At 33.9% G+C, this 27,023-nt stretch overlaps 1 protein-coding gene across 12 annotated transcripts in view; it reads right to left on the bottom strand.

The window, feature by feature from the left end:
- The window catches only part of LOC106794038 (disks large homolog 4), a 259,789-nt gene that overhangs the window by 135,156 nt on the left and 97,610 nt on the right, over positions 1-27,023 (bottom strand). For all 12 annotated transcript variants that reach the window (XM_014761422.1, XM_014761432.1, XM_014761421.1 and 9 more), the window contains one exon: positions 1,901-1,936. In XM_014761422.1, the coding sequence (XP_014616908.1) occupies positions 1,901-1,936 (36 nt within the window). The remainder of the gene's footprint in view (positions 1-1,900; positions 1,937-27,023) is intronic.

Below are 27,023 nucleotides of genomic sequence, written 5' to 3'. Positions count from 1 at the left end.
CCACCCACCGAACCACTTCCCATGTCCATCCTCTCCACGCTCTTTGCCATCTGCCAACGTCTTTTCAACTGTCAGAACGGTACCCTGATATCGAAGGAAATGGATTATCTGACGATACCTGACTACGCTTATATCCACCATATCGATATCGAACGATTATCGAAAAAGGATATCTTTTATTTTCTTATATAATCATATATTTATATAGATAATTATTATTATTAGATAAATTATGCACACCAATTATACTAGTTTACAAAATTTAACTTTTTATCTGTTGACGTGAATTTTATGATTGATAATGTTCACTTATGACCTGTTTTCGTCAAATCTAACTTCAAAAATTTGTCTACAGCTCGAATTATTTTGTTTTTCATTTGTATCATATGTTATGCGTATTTATTAGTCGAAAACATGCGTATTTTAATGTAAGATTGATATCTGGGAAAAAAATTCTACTTATATATTTGAAATCTGTATAACATATGTAGTCAGCAACAGTTAGAATTTTTCTGGCAACAGATGTACTGTAAACTAGTGTTATTAATGATTTCATTTGTTAAATGTAATCTATTGATTTTTTATACAATAGTATGTTCTCTTCTTATATTTCTGTTTGATAAAACATAATTAATAATCGTGAAATTTTGTTTTTTTTCTTTTTTAAGATTTTATCAAAGTTAACGTATATTTAATATAAAATGTGACGTATAAATTATATCATTTAAATTTGATAACAAATGTATATGGCTGTGTATAATATAATAAATAATGTTTTTAATGGGAAAAGAAAAGAAAATATTGTGAAATAAATGAAAGCAGAATGAGAAAGCAAAAGATAATAATTGTGTTGAAGAGTATAATACAAATAGTAAGAGATAATGGTAGATCAATTAATCACATTGAAAAATGCATCATGCAAGTTTACTGGTTTCGGAAAATATTTTCTCAACCGACAATGTCGTCACAACTAATCGTGAAAGCTTAAACGAAGAAACGGAACGTTCCGACGCGTATCCCAGACGCTTTCGTTCTATAATACTTGCCAACCATAACGTCATTAAACCACAACACCGGTAATAAGAGCAGAGCTCGTACAAAGCACTGCAGATGGCAATGAAAAGACACGAAGGGAAAGAAAAGAAGAGAAGAGAAGAGAAGAGAAGAAAAGAGAATAGAAAGAGAGAGAGAGAAAGAAGAGGTTCTCAATTGTAATCCTAGTTAATACTAGACTCATCATTTCTATAAAATGTTCACTAACTGTTCGTTGCTTTTAAACTCTTCAGTGACAAACTTTTCATTTAGAGATTTACATTTAAAATTTAATTAAATTGAATCAATTGATAATAATATAAATAATTGAATATTTAATTTTCTTTCTAATTAATTGTAATTACAAAAAAGAAAATATGCACATATATGTTACAGTAAATAAATTATAATTAATTTAAATAGAATGAAATGTCCGCACATTTGCCAATGATCGTGAATAGATTAGGTAAACCTTTTTTCATTAATTTAAAATATTTATTATATATAGTTACTTCAATTTTTTTTTAATTAACCTATGCAGCTAATCTAATTAGAATAATAAATTAATGTGTTAGGACTATAATTGACAGTCGTGTATTATGTAGTAATAGGTATTAAAGACATGCAATTACAACACACCCACGTATACATTGTTAATTAATCTTCTACGAAATTACTCTTTCCTGTATGTTAAACTCGCGTAATGAATAATGTTCGCGTCATGCAAGTAATACTTTTGAAAGATAAAATGGAACGTGCTCGAAGCAAAGCTCAATGAAAAAAAAGAAAATCAAAGAATTTTTTAAAGCTAGAAAAGCTGGTGTTTTATTAGAAAAAAATATTGAAATGAATTTGAACGAACGCTCACCTGATCGCCGTCGTGTCCTTGCCAACTGTCGTGGCTCTGTAACAATAAGGAATCAAAATATAATTATATTATTTAATTTCTTGTGGTATCAATTTTATATAGAAATTATTGAAAATGTTGAAACTATCAAACCGAGAACGTATAGAACGTCATTTTAAATATTTAATAGGACGGTACACCAAGCTCGTTCCAGTTACAAGTCCAAACTACTAATTATTCGCGCCCTCGTGACATAACCCGCGTTAATTATTAATAAACATACTTCGCTAACAAAGAATATTACGCGGCAGTTTAAACGTAAGCCTCGACGAGAGTTCGAGGGACTATCAAGTGGGTGTTAAATAATTGTCTCCACTTTCCAAATGGTGTCACGCATGTATCGTTAACTTCAACATTTTTATATTCTTTATTTTCTCTAAACAATATGACTAACGCCCAGAACATATATTTTTACTTTTATTCTAATATTAAATTTTATATGAAAATAATAATAAAAAAGGTAAGTATTTATTTACACACTAAACCTAAAAACCCCTGTTTTAATTAGTATAATTCATTTATAAATAAAAGTAAATATTCTGTTCACTATCCAATTGTCTTAAATCTTATTCTATATTAAAGAAATATGTTCTTCTATTTTTGTAAAGCAGTCGTTTAATCGTTCACGGTAGAAATAGGTATACACGAAGTGTCGGTAGATTTAGTGTTAATCAATGTTCATTTCAATTAACTTTTTTTATAGGTTAAATACGAAAAGAATTGTGTGCTTGTACCAAAAAGAAAAAAAAGGAAATCATTTTCACATGATCAAAGTGAATTCAAAGCGATAACAGGTACTATTTGAACTGTTGTTTTTTTTTTTCTTCTTTCTTTTTAAGTCAATGCAGAAAGGATGAGAGTTGGCAGCAAGAATCTCGAAGTTTCGTGTCATTCTCATTTGGCTGGCCAGCTCAAAAGACAATAGTCCTGGTACAATGGTGGCACGTCGAACACGTGCCATTGAAGTCTCGAAATAGCAGAAACTGAGGAGGAGGAAAACGACAGCTTCCAATATGCATGTATGTGTACCCAGTTCTCTAACACTAATACGTAGATATTCGCATAGCTATATAACAACGATGATCATTCGCGCTTGACGACTATTACTCGCTAAAGTTATAGTTCAACGTTATAGCCCAAGTATTAGCTCGTAGACATTGTACAAACCTTAACAATTTTCATTGAACAAGGAAAAGTAAAGAAACGAAAATTCGTATTTGCTTAAAAAAGAAAAAGAAATGAATCCTTTTACTTAAACTCTCTGACCCTATAATTTGTTAAATATTTATTTATTTCATCGCTGTTAATGTTATATTAATATGCTGATTAATTTGTGCGAAATTTTTTTTAATCAAAATATAATGGTTATAAAATGTTATCTCGAAAAAATGATTTGATATTTTCGAGAAGAATTATTTTCACAATATCAGAACACATTTATTTTTCGTTATTAAAATAGAAACTTTCGTGGTCGATGCATTTTTTTTTTGTATAAAATAAATAATAACCTACACCTTTATAATGGCAACATATAACATTTTACATAAAACAAAAAAAAACAAAAAAAAAAGTTTCTTTCGTTCAGAAATATTTTTTCATTTCGAACCCGACGAAAAAGAAAAAAAATTAGGTTATAGAAGGTTAACGACATCTCATCCCTTATTCTTTTCAAGAATTTATTACAAATTCTGTTCGCGTAAGAAAATCTACATTTTTTTATACGCTTCAAGAGTCTCTCATCTCTGGCTGGAAGTAGTTAGGAAAAAAAAAAAAAAGATAAAAAAAAAGAACAAAACCATATATCACGCAATTATTTTCAAAAAGACGATCCATTTTTTATTTTTTTTTTTCGTAACGACGATACGAGAAAAGAAATTCGTACGAGTAGTTTAATGCTTTATCGATTTTATTCCATACGCAAGTATATACATAGTATATACGGGGTATAATATAAACGCGTTTCAGCGTTGGTTATGAGGGCTCATATTGGTGTCATAAATCTAACAAGGCGAGTCACATTAATCCTACAAACGCCTATACTTTCAACTTTAACCGACACCGGTATCCGATAAATTACTCCTTCTTTGTGCGTTCTGTATTATTTAGTAAACTTTCTCGATTTAATGAACCCCGTAGCCTCGAGTTTCTTTTTTTTGTTTTTCCCTTGGAATTACAATCTTTATCAGATCTTAACCCAAATTCCTGATCTGAATATAAATGGGAAATAAAAAAGAAAAGAAAGAAAAGAAAAAAGAAAAAAAAACGAACAGACAGTCGAGTATAGAAACGTCATATTCAGGGTGATAACAAAATATCGAAATATTATCGAAAGATCGAAAAAGAGGGAATTGAGAGAACGTGATTTTCATTAGATTTTTATCCAACGAGTACTACTATCACGTCGAGGGATTTTAAAAGGACTATCGGTTGGTGTACGCGACATGAAAATTATCTTCGATTCCTCTATTCATCGAGGCTGGATATTTCTAGCTAGGATAGTATCAAAATCCTATTACTAGAGTTGGATGTCGATTCTCGGTGGATTCCTAGAGAGAGAGAAAGAATAAAAAAAAATACCAAAAAAAAGGAAGAAGAGGGAGAGAGAGAGAGAAAGCAAGATGTAATAATATCGATATCAATTTCACGTTGTCAGTGATGAGAAAAGAAACATGTATATATATGTATATATATATATACATATATAATACTTATTCCAGAAGTATGTAATCTTTTACTATAATGTTCTTCAAAACAAGACGAAAACAGCATCGGCTGATGGAAATAATAATTTCCTAAGTATCGATGCTCGCTCGTGATGATCGTGTTAGTGAAATTATACGAGGGAGGACAGGATACAATTCATCAATTTAATAACCCTCGGATCGAACGTTCTTCGTTTTATCGGTGAGATCCATCGAGAAATCTCACAAAGTCTTCTTGTTATGTATATTAACAGATCGTTTGGATTTATCGATCGAAAAATAAATGTTTCATCGAAGGATCATTAATCACGTTTTCTTTTTTAATAAAGTTTAGATTCGTATTATACTTACGTGATTTTCGATCATACTAAATTGATTACATGAGATTGAATGAATAATCGGATTGTATTATACATTCATAAGGAAACAAATAATTCGTGGAATAAATTCTAAAGAAAAACAAACAAATTTATAGACCAATAAAAAATATTATAATATTTGTTTTAATCGTTATATAACGTAAGTTCCGTTTTAAAACGACATATTTCTCGTATTTTTTTTTTTTTTTCAACAAAGTTATTGCCGTGATAGATAAATTTTTTGTTTCTCAACCCAAAGGGTATCATCTTCGTAGGTTTTTGTAACGCGTGTCTCGTCCACAGAGACTTACATACTTCGCTCCTTATCTCTATTCTAGTCTCTCAGTTCACTTCCCCATCCCTTAGTTCTCTTCTTACTACCCCTCTGATATTCGTTATGAGGAGTAAGCTGGATTTATGAGCTTGTACGTCCCAAGAGCGCTCGATCGAGTCATCCACTCGTGTACGAGGATGAGCTTGCGTCAAATATATATATTCCGGAAAAGAATCTTTTACAAGGAATGAGTCTTCTAATGTTTGATCATATTACTCAACACATATAACCTACTATGGCTAGATATTTATATAATATACATTAGTTTGATTGAAAAGTTTTTAAACGTATATAGAAATATACAATTTAATTAATTTCATTTTCAAATTTCCCCGTTAATTTTCTTAACGAGCTAATACGACATAATAAATATAAATCTAACGCTTCGATTTGATTAATCAACGAATTTAATAGATTGACGAATAGTCGTACGATGATCCCATTCTTTATAATTACATTTGTGTTTCTAATTATTTAAATCAACATTTTAAAATATTTGTATTGTCAGTATTAATAATAAGAACAGATAAACGCACATGCTTACGATTACATATTAATATTTTATGATTTAAAATTCTATTGACACTCCTAATAGATAATAATCAATATAAAATAAACTATCAAACTTTAGAATACATTTCTATATTGAATATGTTAACGATCAATACTATTTGAATGGCAAACTCTAAAGACATTTGAACAATTAATTCAATTTAATATTACCCGATAGATTTTCACGGTGGTAGATTACCAACTATCAATTCACGAAGGAAATAACTGGCTTTGGACGATTTAATACAGAGTATATCTTCCTCCTTGCCGCGTACGCCTTAGACCGCAAGCTAATCCTCTTAACCATTGAATCGTCCTAGTCTTAGAAGGACTCCCTAAGTCGAGTGAGTTTGGCTTCCTGCGAGCGTTCTTCCTTTCCGTCCTTTAAAGTTTCACTTTGGCTTATAACGTACAATCTTCCTTCCTTCCTTCTCTCTCTCTCTCTCTCTCTCTCTCTCTCTCTCTCTCTCTCTAACTCTCTTTCTCTCTATCTATCTATCTTTATCTCTTTCTCCTTTATTCATGATCGAAGATCCTAGATGAATGCACTTCTCTCTTTATCTCTCTCTCTCTGTCTGCTTTTGATTCTCGTAAAATCACGATTTTCGAGAATCATTGCGAGGTAGCACGTGGCAATAAATAATATACGAGGGTGAAAGAGAGTAAGAGAGAGAGAGAGAGAGAGAGAGATTACGTAACACGTGGTATTTTCGAACGACCTTAACGTGTAGCATCGATTCCCCATTTTGGCGAAAATTTCACGTGCGGTTAAACATCGAACGAATTATTCATTAGGACTAAAATAATAGTAAGTATTGCATGAGAGCGAATGGGAGGATAGTAAAAAGGGGAAGCCAATGTCTAAACGTCTTTTAGTAGGATTTATGAGAACATGCCTGAATTCCTTGATCCTGGTACGGCTCCTGTCACGAGTCCTGACACCGGGCTCCTTGTATGTTAGAAACGTCCTACGTGAACGTACCAACCCTCCTCTTAAGCTTCCTCCTCTTTCCCTCTCTCTCTCTCTCTTCTTCTATATCAACCATTAAGGTGACTACTAAATTTATGCACCGAAGTAAATAGGACGCTAAGCAATTTCTACGTAAGAGTTTTCATAGTAATTATCTTGTTAATTTTATGTATTTCTAGGATATAACCCTAATTTATATCACTAAATATATTTCACATACGTATATATATATATATATATATATGTCAAGTAACTATTCTTATAATTTTGAATTTGATTAAAATAAAATCAGGTATTGTATATGATTTTATTGAAAAGTTTGTTTTACCTTTAGTAAAGTTTCGTCAAGAAAGAGACAGAAAAAAGAAGAAAAAGAATTTTCTTACGTGTTAACGTTGAATGTTCGGCCGTACTCGATCCACGGTGCGTTCTCTTAATTATGAGCACAGTTCGGTTGCATTAATTAATAGATTTACTTCCCCGAGCTATCTCTTATCTCTCTCTCTCTCTCTCTCTCTTTTCCCCAACGAAGACTCCTAACTCACCGACATGAAACGCGCAAACACGGGATTGTCTTTCGAGTTCGCGAGTCGAGCATTTTCGAGGATACCCTGTTTCAAAATTATTAACGACCTCATCTCGTTTCGCATCTACCGTTTCGTTCTCCATCCTCCATCCTCCATTTTCCATCTTTCTCTCTCTCTCTCTCTCTCTCTCTCTCTCTCTCATCGTCCATTTGCTTCTTAATTATCTGTCCTCGGTTCTCTCATAAATATTATAAACGCGTACGGTATACAAATTTGCACATATTGCATGCATCTCTATATACGACACACATATGCAGTACCGATATTTCGATCATAAATATAGTTTACGTCGATGTTCATTCTTCCATAAATGATCATTCAAAGTTTATAATTAATCCTTCGTTTATATTTCGAATCTCTCTCTTTTTACTTTTTTTTTTTTCTTTTTTTTGTTGCTTTTGTTCTCTTTTTTTCATTCAATCTATAAACATAAAAAATATATATAGATAACACCTAAATATCTTATAACATTATACTGACGAAATTTAATTCGCAAAAAAAAAAAGAAAAGGGAAAAGAAAATATATCTTTTTTTTTCTTTCTCGATAGATAAAAATAAAATTAAATAAAAAAAGAAATACTTCTTTAAATTACGATAAAAGAATCGAACGATATTAGAAAGGTGACTATTGGGAACGTATATTAAGAAAAAAAATAAAAGTAATCGACGTGCCGATGGAGAAATTAAAAGACGTTTAACGATGTCAGCACGTTTCCATCGATGCCTCGTTACAAAGTCGTTACAGACTAATTAGAGATTCCAAATCGTTAGGGAGCTCTAACAACAACGACGATGACGACGATGACGACGACGACAACAACGAATACGAATACCTACAACGAAAACAATGAAAACAACGAAGACGACGACGACGATGACGATGACGATGACGAAGCCAATGTTTCCGCGTGAGGCTGACAATTAACGTGAAAACCTAACGCGGCTCGATAAATTCTATCCACGAATAGTATTTTTGGATTGCGGACATAGATAACATATTTCTGGCTGTCCCGTAAATATCGATATTTATGCTTTTTCAAATACTGATTCGCGAATTTCGAAGGGAATCACCGAGCGTATAATTGGTCTCGCGAGAATAACTCCTGACCATTCCTATCTAACATATTTCCAATCAAATCTAATTAATTTCTTTTTTTTCCGCTTTTTCGAACTTAATAATAATAATAATAATAATAATATCGATGTTATTATAAATATAATTTGTTAATTTTAATGCATTAATATAAAAATGAACAATTTTAATGAGCTATATAGTTCATTAGTCTTACCCGATTAATTAAATTCGAAACAAGAAGTAGGAAAAAAAAAATGATCTACTAGATCGCGTTGATAATTATGACAAGTAGACTAATTATATGTTAAAAAGAAATTGCACAAAAAATAAATCGATTTCATGATTTATTTCGTATAATACTTTCATTACTTTTTTATCGATTTATTGTTAGGGTTACTACTATCATAATTAACGGTAATGTATTATCGTTTATTATTTAATAACTATATAAATGTTGATCCATTTATTTAATGCTCGAGTCGAAAGGGAAAACATTTGGGAAATATAAAAAGTCAATTATCGATCAATTGCTTTATCGTTAAAATTTCAAAAAGATATTAAAAATATGGAATTAATCGGTTTACCCCTTGTGAACGAGTGGAATAATCTTTCATAAAAGATCACGAAGAAACACATATACTGATAACGTACCTACACGTTATGATTATTATCGGACAATCGTTAGGTATTAAAAGCGATTGATGTAAAAAAAAAAAAAAACGACACGTTCGGAAAAAAATAGAGAAAGAGAGAGAGAGAGAGAGAGAGAGAGAGAGAGAGAGAGAGATACTCTAGGTAAATCCTTTAAAACCTCCACCCGAAATCGCAATTCATCAATTCAATGTTTGTGCATACGAGGAGGTCGATGAGAGGAGGGTGTAGATCGAGAACGGTGGGGGTAGGAAGGGTTGGAGGGAGGGAGAGAGGAGGAGTGTACCGATTCTCGCGCGTCGCCAATTTTCAAACGACGAACGAATATTTATCGCCTATCCTCCCATGAAAAGAAGAGAGACTAGCAACAACGATGCGGAAACAAGTGTAGAGGGATGAGAAAGGGGGAGGTAACGATAAAAAAAAAAAAAAGAGATAAAGAGAGAGAGAAAAAAGAAAAAAAGTAGCAAACGAACCAACGACAACGAAAAAGAAGGAGTTGGGAAAGAAAAAATAAAAGTAAAAAAAAAGAGAAAAGAAAAAAGAAAAAAAAAAACCCTATGCGAATCGAACAATGATGATCTGTTCTGTGCTGGCCATTGGTTTGTCGTATCGTTCGTTTTCCAATTCGTTGTTTTACATAAATGGTCCTAGATGGTCCTAGGTATCTCGAACAGTATAGTAACGAACATTGCTGAAATGTGAGGTTTTGGTCTGACCCCTTCTCCTCCCACCACCCCTATTCTCCTCCCACTACTCGCCATTTCGCTACCACGCTATTTGAATTTTATCGAAGGCTAACAATGGGGCCGATGAGAGTTATTGAACATTAACTGAGAGAGAGAGAATAAACTCGTTCTTTCGTTTCATCTCTCGCGCCGTTCGTGTCCTTTACTATTTTTTTTTTAAATATTTTTATACAAGCCCTTCCACTCCTCCCCCCCCCCTCGACCCCGACACCCGATACACACACATCCCACATTACTTTCCACGAGATTACGAGATCGTTCGTCGGTGTTGACGCGCGTTGAGATAACAAAATAACGAATAACACGAGAACGGCACGTTTCACGGACTTGACCATTCGTATTAAATCGGTTCGATTAACTGATTTCTCTCTGTAACTTTTTATTTATCGTATTTTTTCTATTTTACTTTCTTTTTTGTTTTTTTGTTTTGTTTTTTTTGCCTCCTTCTATTTTTCCCATGCCAATTGTTATTCGTTATTGCAAATCGCCGATCAACGTTCCGATATTCGCGCGAAAAGGTTCGCATAGGGTTTGATCTTTAGTAAACGAGATACGTATTTTATAATCAACTTAGGAACATTATGAAGAAAGAAAAGGGGGAGTAAAATAACCAGGGGCCGAGGAACCCGGGACGGGGTTGGTAGAAAAGAAGAAGAAGAAGAAGAAGAAGAAAAAAAAAGGTAACGACGGGAAATAAAAAATCTTCATTGGATTAAACGTCGAAAGGGATCATGGTTCTCGACATTTTACTTCCCCATTAACGGTGGTAGGAAAGCTTTACGAGCTTTCCCCAAGTTAAAGAAAGAAAAAAGGAAGAAGAAGAAAAAGAAGAAGAAGAAGAATGGAAGAAGGAAAGAGAGAAAGATAATGGTTCCGGATAGTAATTAAGATCGAATCTGCTTTTTAGCGACAACGATCGGCAGATTCTCGGCATTTTAATAAACGAAATATCGTTTTTTCCTTCATATTTCTTTTTTTTCTTCCCCTTGTTTTTTCTTCTCCCGATAATTCTCACGTTAAGATCTCGAGTCCCCTTTTCGGAATCGTTAATTTTTCCCTGTTACGAGGAAGGTCCTTACAACGTAGCAATTATTCTCTTTAATTTATGATAATGCTAACCAACAACTGGTATTCCTTTGAAAACATTTGTTTAACCCTTCCGCAAAGTCATATAACTTTTGAAGTAACATACTTAAGGATATGCATATGCATATTAAATTATATTTGTTTATTCATATAATGTATTTCTTTTGTAAAATCTGATTACATGTTATACTTAATGTAGTATAAAATTATTATAACGTATTATATAATATAATATATATTAAGTGACCGAAATAAATCTGTGTGTCTAAAAAAAAAAACAAACAATTATTCAATGTATTGTATTTTAAATATTTAGTTGAAGTTATTGTCTGGAAGTACTTTTTTCATCCTGAAAATGCAAGAAAAAATTGGGTCAACGAAGGGTTAAGATGTTTAGAAAGAGACAAATTCTTGGGAAAATTCACATGAAGATGGTATGCTCATGATGTGAAATCGTGGGATACCGTTGTTCTTGTTATATGCAAGTGGGCAGTCTTCTCTCTCTCTCTCTCTCTCTCTCTCTCTCTCTCTCTCTCTCTCTCTCTCTCTCTTTACCTTGTTTCATCCTCTTCTATATTCGGAGCAACACGCCCTACGCCATTTTCGCCCGTTTACTACGGAATGCAATTTCGTGCAGCACTGGGTACACGACGACGCAACAATCTGCGCGACAGATTACCGCTTTGTTTGTGCTTGCCGGTACTTCGAAACGCAATAAAGATCTGCTGCAAAGCTCTGGGAACGAACGACCCATAGGAGGGTTCTGAAAGGAGGAAGAGGAGAAAGGGTTCGGATATATGGAAGCGAATGGTGAATCGAGTGGGTGGTCTCCCAAGCTATTTAATTGTGTCGCTTAACGCGCGTTTACGTGAACTTTTACGTATATGTGTGCGTATGCGTGCGTGTTTATGTGTATGCATAATATTTGTACGATCTATCAAATAGACTAGATTTTATTTCTCTTTTAATAGATGTTTTCTTAAGTATTCCATTACACGAGAAAGCTTATGTCATCACCTTTTTCCCATAAACGCAGAACTATTTCAACAAGAATTTCTTTACTTATTGCATGTTTATGTGTGTGAACAAAAGAGAGAGAGAGAGAGAGAGAGAGAGAGGTGAAGAGGAAAATATATTTATCAATGGGAAATTGCGAATTGAATTTATGTATATTACGAAACTTATGGAAAACGTTAAATAATTTTACCGCTTACTAATGAATTAAATTAAACGTCAGTCAAAAATATTAGTTACGTACGTTCCACTTTACCCCCTCATCACTTCACGATCGTTCTAAAATATTCAACGTTGTTTCTCTTCTACTTTTCTCGCTTACCTGTTTGGAGAACGTCCAAACTTTAAGTAAAGCCACATTCCACGGAGAGCAAAGGCACGCAGACGAATTCATACTTTCCTCTATCTCCGAGGATTGCGGTATAAATGCCTCCGTTCTTTTTCGTCCTTAAAATTCGACTATAACACGCCTAACTTTTTCTTTCTCGCCTAAATCTCTCGCGAACGTTTACTTAACATTCACCGAATGTCTATTTACGAATTAAATCATCGTTTCTTGCATCATGCTGAAATTCATTTATATTTGTCTCTAGTTCATTAAAAAATAATTCGAGAGGTTCAATTTTATTTATATATATAATATATGTATTTATTATCTTAATTAATAATTTGTATTTTAATTTAATTATTATCGAAATCACCATCTGTTGCGTTAAAGCAAAAAGGAAAATAAAAATAAGAATGTTAAAGGAAAGGATAAAAGATATCCAATCGTAGTCAAGAATCCAATTTCTTTTCTCGCGTCTAATTCGCAAGCGTTCGAAGAGAACGTTATATTCAAGGATACGCCGCAGGTTCGAGAAGTTGGCTCGGGTAGTAGCTTAATTATTTAAATGTAATCCAGTTAGGGCATTTTGCATGGTGAATTATTCAATTGGTCGGGAGCTGTATATCTTTTCTTAAGTGAAACGAATCGACGACTCGGTGGACGCGAGCTTGAAAACTAACCAGTAATACATTTTAAACTTAGCTACTACTATCTACTACTCACTTGGAAAAGAATACTTCTTATTCTTTTAGATTCCTCCTTTTCTTTCATTCTCCCATTCCTCTTTTTTTTTCTATTTCTCTTACGTGAATCCAATGATAATCACGGTAAGTAATTATATTTACCATATCTATCTCTCTCTCTAGCACTCTATTTTATTTTTTCATTTCACCGAATGTTTCAGTAGTAAACAATAGTTTATGTAGGCAAAAATTCTCCAAAGAAATTGCGAAATATTAAATGCTATGATTCGTATGCTTTTATTTTCTAACATCTCGAGACTCCCCCTTTCACATAACAATATTACTAAACTTCAATTTTAATATAGGAAGATACGATAATACAAAACGAACAGATATTTCAGATAAAATATATAAGTCTATAATTATTAGGATATAACTATTTGATGAACTAGATCTATCTTTCTCGATGGTATATGAACGACTGACAATGAGACTCGTGTTTCAATGTGATTTACATTAATTAAATTTATCAATACCCTAATGAATGTTTCGTTGACGAATTTTCGAATAGATATTTGATCGAAACTAATGTTTATATACGTAATATTTCAACTCGACTAAATATGCGAACGTTATTATCACGAATTGAATAATTTTATGATAATAAATATTTTACAATGATTTACATTTCTCTTATCGACTCGAACGAACAATGCCATAACATTATTTCTTTCTTTCTTTCTTCCTTTCTTCCTTCTTATTATTCTCCATCATAATTTTTCTTTTAAAGAACGTTGACTGGCCGTTAGCATGGAAATGTGCGTGCAAAATTTGTATCCTAGACTGGTATCCTACCCAACGGCTGCTGGAAATTCGAGAAAAGCTCATGTTGAATTACGAGCCACTAAAGAGGCTCTGCGTGAGTTGTTTCCGCGTTTTCCGAGCAACACCATCACCATCACCATCACAACCACCACCATCACCATAGCCACCCAGTACTGGTAACCACTACCATTGCAATCTTCCATGTCCTGACAGCCTTTTATTTCGTTTTTCCTGGTAGAAAACGGAGAAACGAATTTTCTAAAGAAACGCGAGCCTGCAGGAAAATGGATATGTCTCTCCTCGAGCAAACGTGCCTCGAGCAAGGTCGTTTCCAAAAGGTCTACTGAAACTGCACTCCGACATGCACACGATGTTTTATTTCTTTTCTTTCATATTTTCTTTCTATTTTTTTCTTTCATTTCTATTTTCTTCCTTTCCTTTTTTTTTCCTTCTTCTTCCTTTTATCTTATATTTCAATGCTCGGGAAAAGAAATAAATTCTATCCGAGGGAAACCTGATGAAAATGAAAGAATACTAATGATATTGTATGTATATATAGTATATAAATAATTTTAATAAAAATCTTTAAGTATTTAGAAAATTCGTCTATGTTCAGACAATAGTTGTTAACTAACATTTATATATTAATCTGAATTTATTGTTCGTAAGACAAATGTTTAATCGCAAAAATTAAGTTTGAAAAAGTTATGCCTTTTTGTTAATATTTTCACGTACTACTTATTAAAGCTTTTTAAATTGAAAAACGTAATTTTTAATATAAACGAAATATTGTAATATTATATTTAATAATTTTAAATGAGATAATTTATAGATTTCCAATGCAACAATCCTTTATCTTAAATTAGGTAAACCACTATATTGTTCAAAGATGAATGAGTTATCGTTTCTAAGGGTATGTAAGCTGTCCATTGCAAATTCTGTGCTATAGAACTTCGTGATTATACGTATATCTATAAACAGTAGTACAATTAGCTCTATTAACACGTTAACATTTAGAGAAAGGGGAACGTATCTTACGTGTTACAACTACTTGTAGAGGTCAATGCTGAGAGAATGCAAATGTACAGAGGAGTAAACTAAGGGGGAGAATGAACAGCTGGAGGAGGAGGAGGAGGAGGTGGAGGAAGAAGTGGAGGTGGAGAAGTAGACGCAGTGGTTTCTCGTATAGGTGACCTGCAGATTAGTGGCTACGCCAGAGGCTTCTTGCTTTGAGATGTCCTTGTCAAAGGGCTCGGAGCCAGTTACAACTCCCCTATCATCCAAACCGCCTATCTACTATTTCTCTCTCTCTCTCTCTCTCTCTCTCTCTCTCTCTTCCTCTCCTTGCATTTCCAGATAATTTAAACCGCTCACTCAGCATAGTCAACGTTACCTTTTTGCCACTTGTACGTATATACATACACATAGATACCTAACATCTGCATATGCAAAGAGAGAAACTTGTTAATACGCGATATATATATATTATATAATTTCGTGTTAAATTTCCCGCTTGTTTTTCATCCGTTATTCCGTCAAAACGCAAAGTTTATTCGACTAATCTACTTTGAAAGCTGCGAATTCTAAATAATCGTTTAATCACGCTTTTTAAGTACGCTTTTTAAGTACGCTTTTTAATTTTATTAAACTACACCGAGTTTATTCTTTAACACCTTGACGCATTCTACTTACTTTCTTTTTCTTTTTCATGTGTTTTCTGTTTAAATTTCACTCGAGATTGAAACCTTTCTTTATTTTTTTTTATTTATAGTGAAATATTAGGGTTTGAGAAACATTGATACGATATCAGGTTTTAAATGTTCCCGACATTGTGTTCATATGTCTCTCTTGGGATATTCTTTAAATAATATTTGTCTCTTCTCTCTTTTTGAAACCAGATAACTTTTGTTTAATGAAGTTTGTTACACGTGTAATTAAAACTTTTCGAAAAAAACAATAAAATAAATGAATAGAGAGATATTTTGTTGGTTGAAATATCGTAAACAAAAGATAATAGGCGGAAAAGGGTAAGGAAAAGTAAAGAAATGAAGGAAATCGTTAGATTCTAATCGAGATCGTCGTACGTATATCCTTAACGAGGTAACTTTACTTTAGAAGCTCTTCCTCGTTATCAAGAAAAGGGACTATGACGATTACTCTCAGCGAGTTTGCCATTATCGTTCGTTCCGTTCACGTTCGGTATCGCCGTCCGATAAGTAATCGAAAAGAGAGTCCCATTCGCATTTCCCCTTTCTTACAGTACAGTCGTGGTGGTAACTTCGCGAGAAAGTAATTAGCAGAAATTGTAGGCGGCAATTAGCTAGCTAGCTAGCTAGCTAGCTGGACCCCTCCCTAAGGGGGTGGCTCGGTTCGATCCTTCCAAGGAGTCCGAAACCTTCAATTAACGCGATAAACTTCCAACTAAACTCAGCCGCTGGAGGCTCGCGTGAAAACGACTACTTTCAATGTTTTACTTACCTTCGAAGGAATATTTTCTAAAGATTTGAGAAAAGATGGACGAGCATAATCGTGGAAAGTACAATTTTTCTTTTAATTTACGAACCCAATCAAGTTACTTATCATTTCTTTATAACAAATGGAGAAATTTCATTGAATTATAAACTATATGAAATATTTACTTTCTGATAATGTAAATTTGTCTGATTACAATAATATATTTGAGTGTCAATTTTTCAATTGAATTTTTTATTTTTATAAAAACAATATTTTGCAAAGTATACAAATGATATTTTTGTGAATATTAAATAAAAATGTTTTAAATAAAAAATAAAAACCGAAAAGAAAAGAAAAAAATATTCTAATCCACAGAAAAACAAAAAAGGAAGAATTATAAATATAAAATTGCATCCTAAAATTTGCAAGGTTTTAACGTCAAAGCAAAAGATCGAGGAAATACTTTCGAAAGAGATTCCTTTGAGAAAACCGATTTATTTAGCAATAATATAATCCCGTAAACAGTTTTTTCTTTTACTTTTTTTTGCACACAAAGAACGAATAGTAACATCACGGGTGCGAAATTACTTCTTAAAAAACTCTGTCTATCTTTTCTTAAAACCGACTTGCTTTCGTTTAAATTAAAAGGAGTGACCAGAGAAAAAGAAGGTTGCATCAAAAAGATATCACGAGACGTGATGGTAGAGATTGGAATTAGAGGTCGGCAAAATAAAATTACTTCCGTCGCTTGGGGGAGGGGACGGGGTTGGGTTGTGGTGGTGGTGATGGTGGTAAATCCACTTGATATATCTATCACTACGAAGAGTTTATCCTGTAGAATCGATGAAGGAAAATGAACGAGGCGTGGATTCGAAAGCGGAAAGACTCGTGTTTTCTATCTAAATAAAATCTACAGAGCCCGACATTGGCGTATAGTGTGCGAACAAACGCAAGCAAACTTTAGCGAGTCAATAAATTTATCTTAATGACGCGGAACGAGGGAGATCGGAAAACTGCAATATTCATCTTCGCCGTTTTCTATAATCTTTTATTCCCCTTTTTATCGTGCCAAAGAGATAAAGAGAGAGAAAGAGATAGAAAAAGATGGACAGTTGATCGTAGCACAGATGCCATTTGTACCATGGGCCCGCATCGATGAACAAAACTAGCTCTTCTTTATTTCTTTTTCCTTCCTCTCACTTATTCTCTCTCTCTCTATCTATCTATCTATCTATCTATCTATCTATCTATTTATTTCTTTTTATTATATACAAGGTGTTTCAATAATCGTTTTATATAACTGTTTTAAAATCATTTATTTCTTTTGGTTCAGGTATTCGAACTGTATCCATATTTTTTGTTACCAGTATCATACTCTAATTGAAAACTCGTACATTGAAACGAAAAAAGAAAAAAAAAATTGTAATTTTTTTTTTTTACTAAACCTATATTGACTTTTCATTTTGTTTTTATTTTCACGGTAAAACGATTTTGGGCACACATTGTATATATAGATCTATATTTCTCTCTCTCTCTCTCTCTCTCTCTCTTTCTCTTTATTTCTCTCTATCGAACGTAGCAGCCATTTACGCCGCATAAATTCACGTATCGCCAGGATCCACGCGTTGGTGTCTCTACGTCAAAGCGCATTGCGGAACTTTTACTGAAATCTCTGTGGATTCACGAATTCGATATCATTGTGGAATAAAAAATGAAGAAGGAGTAGTAACGAGAGGAATAAATAGCGATGTGTCGAAGAAACATCGGGAAAAAGAATAATGGGAGACAAACTCACGTCAGGATCAGGGAGACAATGCCAATCAATGCAGGCAGAGTCTATCATAATTTTGGTTTTTTCCCCCTAGCTTTCAATTAGGTTCATCAAAGTCGTATGTCTCCGATCGAAGTGGATTGACTTAACGAGATTGTCAAAGAACAAAAATGACGGAAATGTTATCTCTCTCTGTCTTTCTCTCTTTCTCTCTCTCTTTCTCTCGTGTTACAATATATCGAATCGAATCTTTGATGTAATTGATTGACATTTACATTTAAAAAATGTAATAACGAAAGACAAGTTATGATGTATTTTTTTTAAATAGATAATACAATCGTGTTACCATTGCGAAATTACATGAGACTTTTATTTTGTTCTTTTTCGAGCATCGTATAGACCAACGATAAATATTACTATTAAAGTCGTCGTACGAAGTCATGAAAATTTCGTCTATCGAAATTATCCGAGCTCGAAAAATCGAAGCTTATTCCGAAACGACGAGGACAACGAGGACAACGATTCAACTGGAAATTTCTACGAACATCGTGAGTTTATGGCTTTATGGGATCTCCCTAGTAAAACGTTCACCGACTATCTATTATTTACGATTGATAGTTGTTTGGGTACTCCCAATCGTGCATATTTTTCTAAACCATTTTGATTGTGCGTGTTGTAAATCGCATATGTGCGGTTTTAGGATGATCGGTATATTTTACACGAGTGGACTTCCCCCTAGTAAATAAATAAAACAAATGATCTTTACTATAATATTAAATCACTTTCAAAGGGCAGAAATATATTTTTTATAGTTTTATATATATATCGTAGAAATAATATAAAATATTTAAAAAAGAAAACAAGCGACATATAAATAACGATATATTCTTAAATTCACGAAACCGTATCTCATATTTTGTAAAAATATCCTTTTTACGAGTTCAGATATATTTTTTTACTTTTATATCATAGAAATAATATGAAATATTTAAAAAAAACAAGCGATATAAATTCACGAAACCGTATCTCATATTATGTAAAAATATTCATTTTATGGGTTTCACCGATCGATATATTCACCGATATAAAATATAAAATTATATTACAAATCTGTACGCGTTACTTAAATATAATTAAAAACAAAAACAAAAAAATAAGATAGGTAGACCTTTTTATTCTTTTGCATTTCGAGTTAAATTGACACGAGAATTATTGTATTAATAATGAAAAGTTATCCGAAAAATAAAATAAGGATTATTAGTCTAGCTAATATTAAATATGTTTAACATACGAATAACCTAAACCTAAAGCAATGGTATATAAATTGAATGAAAATTTGTCGTTAGCCATAGCTGGGTCGACACTCGATAACGATGGAATATAAGCCGAGGTAGAAACGAATGTGCTGTCGAGTCGATAATCAGGCTGGTTTAGTTAGGCAAGAGCCAACGTTTACTAGCTTGACAAAGCTCCGGAACTAATTAAATAGACCACAGCGTGGTGGTAATATGACGCATTACTCGAATATCGTCATGCAAGAGCCGTTCCTGGGAGAGTGCATAGACGTACGATGTGGGATTTGGTGGTTCGCGGTTTATTCCAGCCGTCGAAACATCGAATATTTGTCCATCCACCTACCAATCAGCGTGGCATAGTCGTATCGCTGATCAAATTACAATTCCGGTAACTGCGAAGGGACGGACGTCGTTAGAATGTTCGGAAACAACCAGGAAATCGAACTTCAAATCGTACGAAAACGATATCAAGCTCTATTTCAATGTTATTATAATTAAGAACTATACGTTTATTATACTGAACGATACGAAAAAGGGGACAAATTTGAAGTCAATTTTAAAGTAAATGATATCGAGTTTTATACAGTATAATATTAATTAAGAATAAATACATTTTTATTACTTTTTCAATGATACTATAGATTAAATATTTCAATATAAATGAAGGACAAAATTTATGGTCAATTATATTATATCTCGGAACAAAGGAATACTTATAAATAAAATTTCTAGATAAAAATTGCAATGCTTTGTCGATCGTGATTTAGCATAAAAGATTTCGAAGTCAATCACGTTCGTATCGAGCGAGGGCACCTTTGTGCTTTTGAAAACAGTCAAATGTCGTCAAGGTTGGATAGATAAGAGTCGTAGAAATCATAAGGAAAGCTGAGTTGGCTCTTCCTGGTAATCCACCGGTCGAAGATCAAAGATAATCAACGATTGCAATGCTCGAGGAAGAAGAAGATGGTTCTTCATACGTCTGCGAAGTCTGTTTGACTTGCTTTTTTTCAACAGGAACAGGAACAGGAGGAGGAAAAAAGGATAAGAAGAAAAAAGAGGAAGCTTTTTGAGCCCAGAGAAAACTGGTAGAAAAACGAAAGAATAAAAGAGAGTAGAGTGGTCCACCCGCCTGCCAAGTTTTGGAGTACGTTACTCGAGGCTTGACGTCGCTCCAATAGTGAATTTATCATTTCGATTGCAGAAAAATTCCTGACTCATGGATTTCCTTTTTATCTTGAATAAACGAATACGAGAAAAGATCGGAATGTATCCAAGACTTTCTCTCTCTTTTCTTCCCTAACATATGTACACCGTTTTATTTTGTATCTTATTTATTTTATCTTGTATTACTCATTGTATATTATTTTATTCGTAAGAAAAATCGTATATAATCAATAAACTAGCATATCAGAGGTACCGATAAAATATACATGGATTGTGAAACTTTTCATAAAACGATTGATTCGATATGCCGTGTTAAAATAATACTTATATCTAAAAGTGCGTTAATATTAAATCAGAAAAATAAAATTCGTGCTATGCGAGTACGAAGTTATGAAAATATATAGTTTTATTCGAAAGTTAAATGAAACGTTTCCATCGCGTTATATCAAAATTGTATTTTCACAGAGTAACTTTTGTTAGAAGTTTTATAAATAATTATTATTCACTTGCACGCGAGAGAAAATACGAGGAGGATCGATACAAATATCAAGGTACTCGCATGCAACCTTAAAATTAATCTTATTCGCCGTTAACGCGAATTGATTTAATTATCTCTTTCGAAAAATTAAATCAATATATTTTTCGTTTGATTATTTTTCTTTTATTCCGTTTACAAATCGATATCATTTTAATTTTTTATTAGAGAAAATCGTTCTAACCCTGTACTTTGGTAACTTAATCTTATCATTCTTCCCGATGTTCTAACGTGAGGGTAAATTCACTATTCGATCTGCTCGGTACCCTGAATTGGGAATTAAAAGAAGGGTCATCCTAATTGACGAAATGAAATTTTCTCTTACGAGTTCGAGTTCGAGAGAAAAATAGATAAAACAAGAGAGAAAGAGAGAGTGAGAGAGAAAGTTGAGTCTGTTGGGAGAAATAAAGTACCCCTACGTGCTGCTACCGAGATGGATTTCTAAATTGAATGATGCGCGCCAAAGCTGAAAGGTACGAAACGTTCGAAACAAACTTCCCTAACGATCCATAGACCGATTGCTCTCGGTTTTCCACGTTTCGCGAAATAGCCGTTCTAGCAGGAACAATGTAAAGTGCATTCCCCAAGTTAGTAATGAAGCGCGTTACGCGTTGCATTCATTTTCGGAAAAGGAAAAAAAAAACAAAAAAAGGAAAAAAGGAAAACAAACAAAACGAAAGAACTAGTAGAAAAATGGTTTCTTTCTTTTTACATAAACATGTAAAAATGAAAAAGAGAGAGAGAGAGAGAGAGAGAGAGAAGGGGAAATAATAAAATAGAGAGTAAAAAAATTCAAGATTTACGCGAATTCTTAATAACGAAAAACTAACTAACGAGAAAGAACTCCGACAAGAACTTTGATGTAAGATTGAGTTTTTTTCGTAGTCTGGTAAAAATTGAGAGAAATTGAGAGAAAGAGAGAGAGAGAGAGAGAGAGATATTTCCATACTTTGCGCGTCACGTCACGTTACATTCGCAAGAAGCTTCATCTTGGATAAGCTCTTTCTCCTTTGTGAGATGAAAAACTGAAACTGAAGGAGGATGAGGAGAACGTAAGAGAGGAAAAGGAGAAGGACGAAGAGCCGGAATAGGAGGGAAGGAGTTTTATCTACAACCCATTCGATAAATTATTCAAAACGGATCAATGAAGTTTCTACGAGACAAAAGTTATTTCTTACATAGCGTTGATCCATTCTCTTACACACACCGCGAAAATGTTATCTTTACGAAAACAATATTTTTATTTCGTTAGACGCAGCTATTGACGATTGTATTCATCTTTCTTTTTTTTTTTTTATTTTATTTCATTTTCTTTTCTTTTCTATTTCTTTTTTTTTTTTGTCATTTTAATTGAATTAAATCAACGTCGAATACTTTTGATGAGAACCGAAAGAGAAAGAAATAGAATTTCTCTATATGGCACAAGGAAACAAAACTAATATTCCTACCATTCGTTATCCCATACTTTTTTTTTTTTTGCTTTACACATACACACACACACATATACGGACGAATGTATGAATATTTAAAAACTATCATAGTGAGAGAAACACGAAGGCAGCATACTGTTCAAAGAGCATCAAGAAATCGATTATCGCACGCTGTACACTTCCATAAGCCACACGTTGCATTCCGCAAATGGAATATTCTCTACCTCTATCTCTCTCTCTCTCTCTCTCTCTCTCTCTCTCTCTCTCTCTCTCTCTCTCTCTTTCTCCTTCATACTCATATTCAAACACGCACACATTCTCTCTCTCTCTCTCTCTCTCTCTCAATCTCGTAGCGAAACATCTAACGGATACATTTGGGGATACCATCACCAACATCCCTAAAATCTACATATACCTATACCGTGTTACGTCAGAGGCAATAATACATCTGCCAATCTCAGTCGTAACTTCGTGCCAATCTCACCAGCCAATTTTGCACCGAGCCGGAAGCCAATGCCACCGGATATGTACGCACCGTTAGATCGTTCCGATATCTTCCTGAACGATAATTGCGCCAAGTGGACAATGCACGCTCGATTAATCTTTCCGTTAGTCGTGGAAAACTCGTACGTACGCGGTGACAATAATTCGTAATCATCGAATCAATCATTCGATCATCGTTCGTTCCTACCTTACCAATGATATTTATCATTGAATAATTATTATCGTTGATGAATGAATGTATTCAATAAAGTTTATTATATATATATAATAAACTTCGATTGAATATATAATATAACACTGTTATCTCTAACAAATTTGTTAAACTAACTTTTACAGATACTAGATTATCGATTGCATGGGGTAGTCTTAGAAAGAGAAGGAGAAGAAGAAGAAGAAGAAGAAGAAGAAGGAGGAGGAGGAGGAGACTAGGAAAGCTTTTCGTACCAGTCAGCGTTAACTCCGATCGTATCTTTCGAAGTAAACGTTGTTGAAGCTGACTAACGCCACCTAATCTTTTCGTGTGAAACAACGAATCGACCGTATAACGTAAAACATTCTTCTATAGTTTACAGAAAAGCGCCTATAACGAGACTCCTGAACGAGTTTCCCACCATTTTCCATGTTCAACGAGCACGAGAAATAAGTACTTCCTACAATGAGTACCAGAGATATTCGTTAAGATAAAATCTGTTTCCTCCTCGTGAATCCACTGTGTGTTTAACGATATTCAACAACATTATTATTCGTGTGTACTATTAAAATGATTAGATAGTCTCGTACACCTCGATAAAACTTTTCACAATGGGCGGAAGGGTGGTGGAGGGAGGAGGGTAGAGTAACATGTAGGGAAAGAGACAAATTTTGTTCGTCGGAATGTGCCAAGCAAAATGAAAAGCTCTAAACAAATTTGCCATCGGGTTCTCGTTACCAACCTAAACAAAGAAAGAAAGAAATCCATTAACTTCGGATTCAGGTTAATAGACAAAAGTATTGCTACGAACGTACTTCTATCTCTTGTTTTTTTCCTCTATGAGTGTAAAGAAAAAAAAGAAAGAGAGAACGAGAGAACGAGAGAGAGAGAGAAAGAGCTTCGATTAAAGCTTTTCCTCGCATAACATTGCTATTGGCTGCAAGCCGTGGCTCCTGCGGGGAACTGCTCGTAAATACGAGAGTTTTTAATAAACGCGCTTAATATCATGCACATATACGTACACATGTGTACACCTAACGGCGTTGCTCGATTGCTATAAAAAAAAAACAAAAGTCACTTAAGTATTCTCCACTTTCTGCCATTCCTTTTTCACGAGACATCAGATCAGAGACTGTCTTCGTAGAAATAGTTTTTTATTGTCTTTATCCTGAACTATCTGATCATAATACACGTACGTACATGTATATAGAAAAAAAAGTGAATAAAAGATTATTTCTTTCTTCATTTCTATTAATGCTAAATCTTGATTAGTCGATCGATCAGCAGACACAAAGATAAAAGTATAAGAGAAACTCTTAAGAATGTTTATCTTCCAAAAAGAGGAAGTACAAAGTTTTCTCCCTTACGCGACACTTTTCACGTTCTAAAACATTCGACTTGAAGGCAAACAGAGGAAAAAGAGAGAAACTTTTCCAAAAGGAAATGTTCCGATCGTCGTTGGGAAAGTATCGGCCCGATTTTCGCGGTTCATCGAGCAAACATCTTTACGTTCGATGAACAAAAGAGAGAGAGAAAGAGAGAGAGAGAGAGAGAGAAGGAGAGAAAAATAAAAAGAATAAAGGGTGAAAGGAATCAAGAAAGAAGACAACTATCAACCGATCGGAAAGTATTCAATGACTCGCATAATCGTACGATTACGAAATTATATTTGTGGTTCCGCAATCCGATATTCCTCGTTTCGAAGCAAACTGAAATTACGTATCCCATTTAAATATCTGTCGCGTATGTCAACGAGCAATTTCTATTGACATGTATGAATAAACGCATTCATTTTATCAATCTTGTTTCCTCCCTATTTCTCTTTCATTCTGATTTTGTATGGTATGTATGCATGCATGCATATATATATATAGGGTGTCCTATATAATTCTAGTCACGATTCTTTCAGTACTTGCGATAACCTGAACAAAAAAATACTTTAAACAAAAGTTGATCTGTTTTAATTGACTATATACATTGCAATAAAAAAATGTTCAACCAAAAATTTGTTATAGTTATAGCAAGCGGATTTTAATGATTTTTATATTAAATTAAAGTACACTCTTTTGTCTGTTATTCACACTCTGTTGTTTTGTTACACGATGGCTAGCTTATATTCTGTGGTCTGTTTACTTTTTCATCGCATTAGCAAATTGCAATGACGTAATATTGGCCGAACAGATCGAGAGTTCGGCAAATAAAATGGACGACGACGGGTTTGCCATTCGTAGTAAACTTAAGAGAGAAAATGAAAATAAAAAAAACGTAGTGGGGGTGGGAGAAGGTGAATGAAAGAGAGAGAAAGAAAAAAAATGAAGAAAGTGGAGCAAGAGAAAGAGAAAGAGCAAGAGGGAAAGAAAGATAGAGAGTAACATTGCCAACGCATTGAAACTGTTTGTCAAAAAAACCTCTCTTTTGTTCTTACTGCTTTAATTACGTTACTTTCCTTTCTAACGAGTCTGCCTTTGTGTTCAGCCAATTTCGAAAGTGTTCGTCGTGCTTATCCGTCCGCTAATACGAGTGGTAGAAGACATTCTTTTTTACCTCTTATTTCATTTTCAAAATGAAACGTCCGTTCTCCCCTATATATCGATTTTACAGATTTCCTATTATTATTATTATCATCATCATTATCATAATCATGAATGGTTACGGATTTGGAGAAGAAATGACTAGGATTTATTTCGCTAATGGCTAAAGGCTTATCTATGCTTCTATCCAATTTCGTCGTCGAAAAAATGATAGTACGTATAAGGTTGAGACGCAAGGGATAAAAAAGCAGCGGCAGTGGGCAAGGTATAGTCGAATAGTGGGTGGGATGTGGTGGTGGGAGAAGAAGGAGAATTGGCTGGAGTAGGGAAAGGGAGAAGAAAAGTGGAATGGGCTTTTACAAAAGCACGACGATCCATCCAGAATTTTTGCATGCAGATTGGTAGAGAACCCTGACCCGAAAGAGACGCCATAAGAAAGAGGCAAGGTTGGTGGCTGGTGGAATGGAAGAGTGGTGGATGAGAACAGGAGGCTGAAAGAAAAAGAGAAGAAAAAAAATAAAGAAAAAGAAAGAGAAAAAGAAAAAGAAGAAGAACAGGGGTGGTATGGGGTGGGGCGGGGGGGGGGTGCGCGCTCCTTGCGGAAGGTAATTTCGAGTTGGGGTAGATGTATGTCCGTGTGATAAAAGTAATGAGATCCATTATAACAAGGTGAGCTGTTTCCTTGCAAGTCGCCCAGTATCTATTCTCTTTTCTAGGAGGCTGTTGAGAGGCCCCAGACTTCTTCCTGGTAGCCTTTTTTATTTTTTTTTTTTCTATTTTTTTTTCTTTTTTTTTTAACCAAAGGAATGGGGGAAGAAGGAGTGGCGAGGTGGAGGATAGACGGACAAAGTGGGCGAGGTGGGAGGGAAAGGATGAGGGGGTAGATTTATATAACCATCACCGAACGCTCCTTGAAATATTTTTCCCTATAAACCTTCTTCTCCTATCCGTGGATTTATTATCGACGTGAAACGCTTATGGTTGTCGTAAATATAATACCGATAAATATGCAACGAGTAATAAACCGTTTATCTTTTCTATTTCTCTTTATCTTTTGGCTTTCACTATTAGAAATAATTACGTTTGATAACAAGTAGAAAATTGGATAGAAAATTTCATCGAAAAATTTTATCAAACGTACGAATATTTGAATGATATTCCCCCACGCCCCACCTACCCTCTTCTCTCTCTCTCTCTCTCTTTCTCTTTCTATCGATACGTGTTCGAGAAACAAAGCACGACGTGTATGTTGCGCGTGTGTGAGAGAAAGAGTAAAAGGAGGAAAGTGGGATAG

Source organism: Polistes canadensis, unplaced genomic scaffold (assembly GCF_001313835.1).
Source record: "Polistes canadensis isolate GaletaPanama2010 unplaced genomic scaffold, ASM131383v1 scaffold_22, whole genome shotgun sequence".
NCBI lineage: Eukaryota > Metazoa > Arthropoda > Insecta > Hymenoptera > Vespidae > Polistes > Polistes canadensis.
This window is presented reverse-complemented; position numbering and strand designations above follow the sequence as displayed.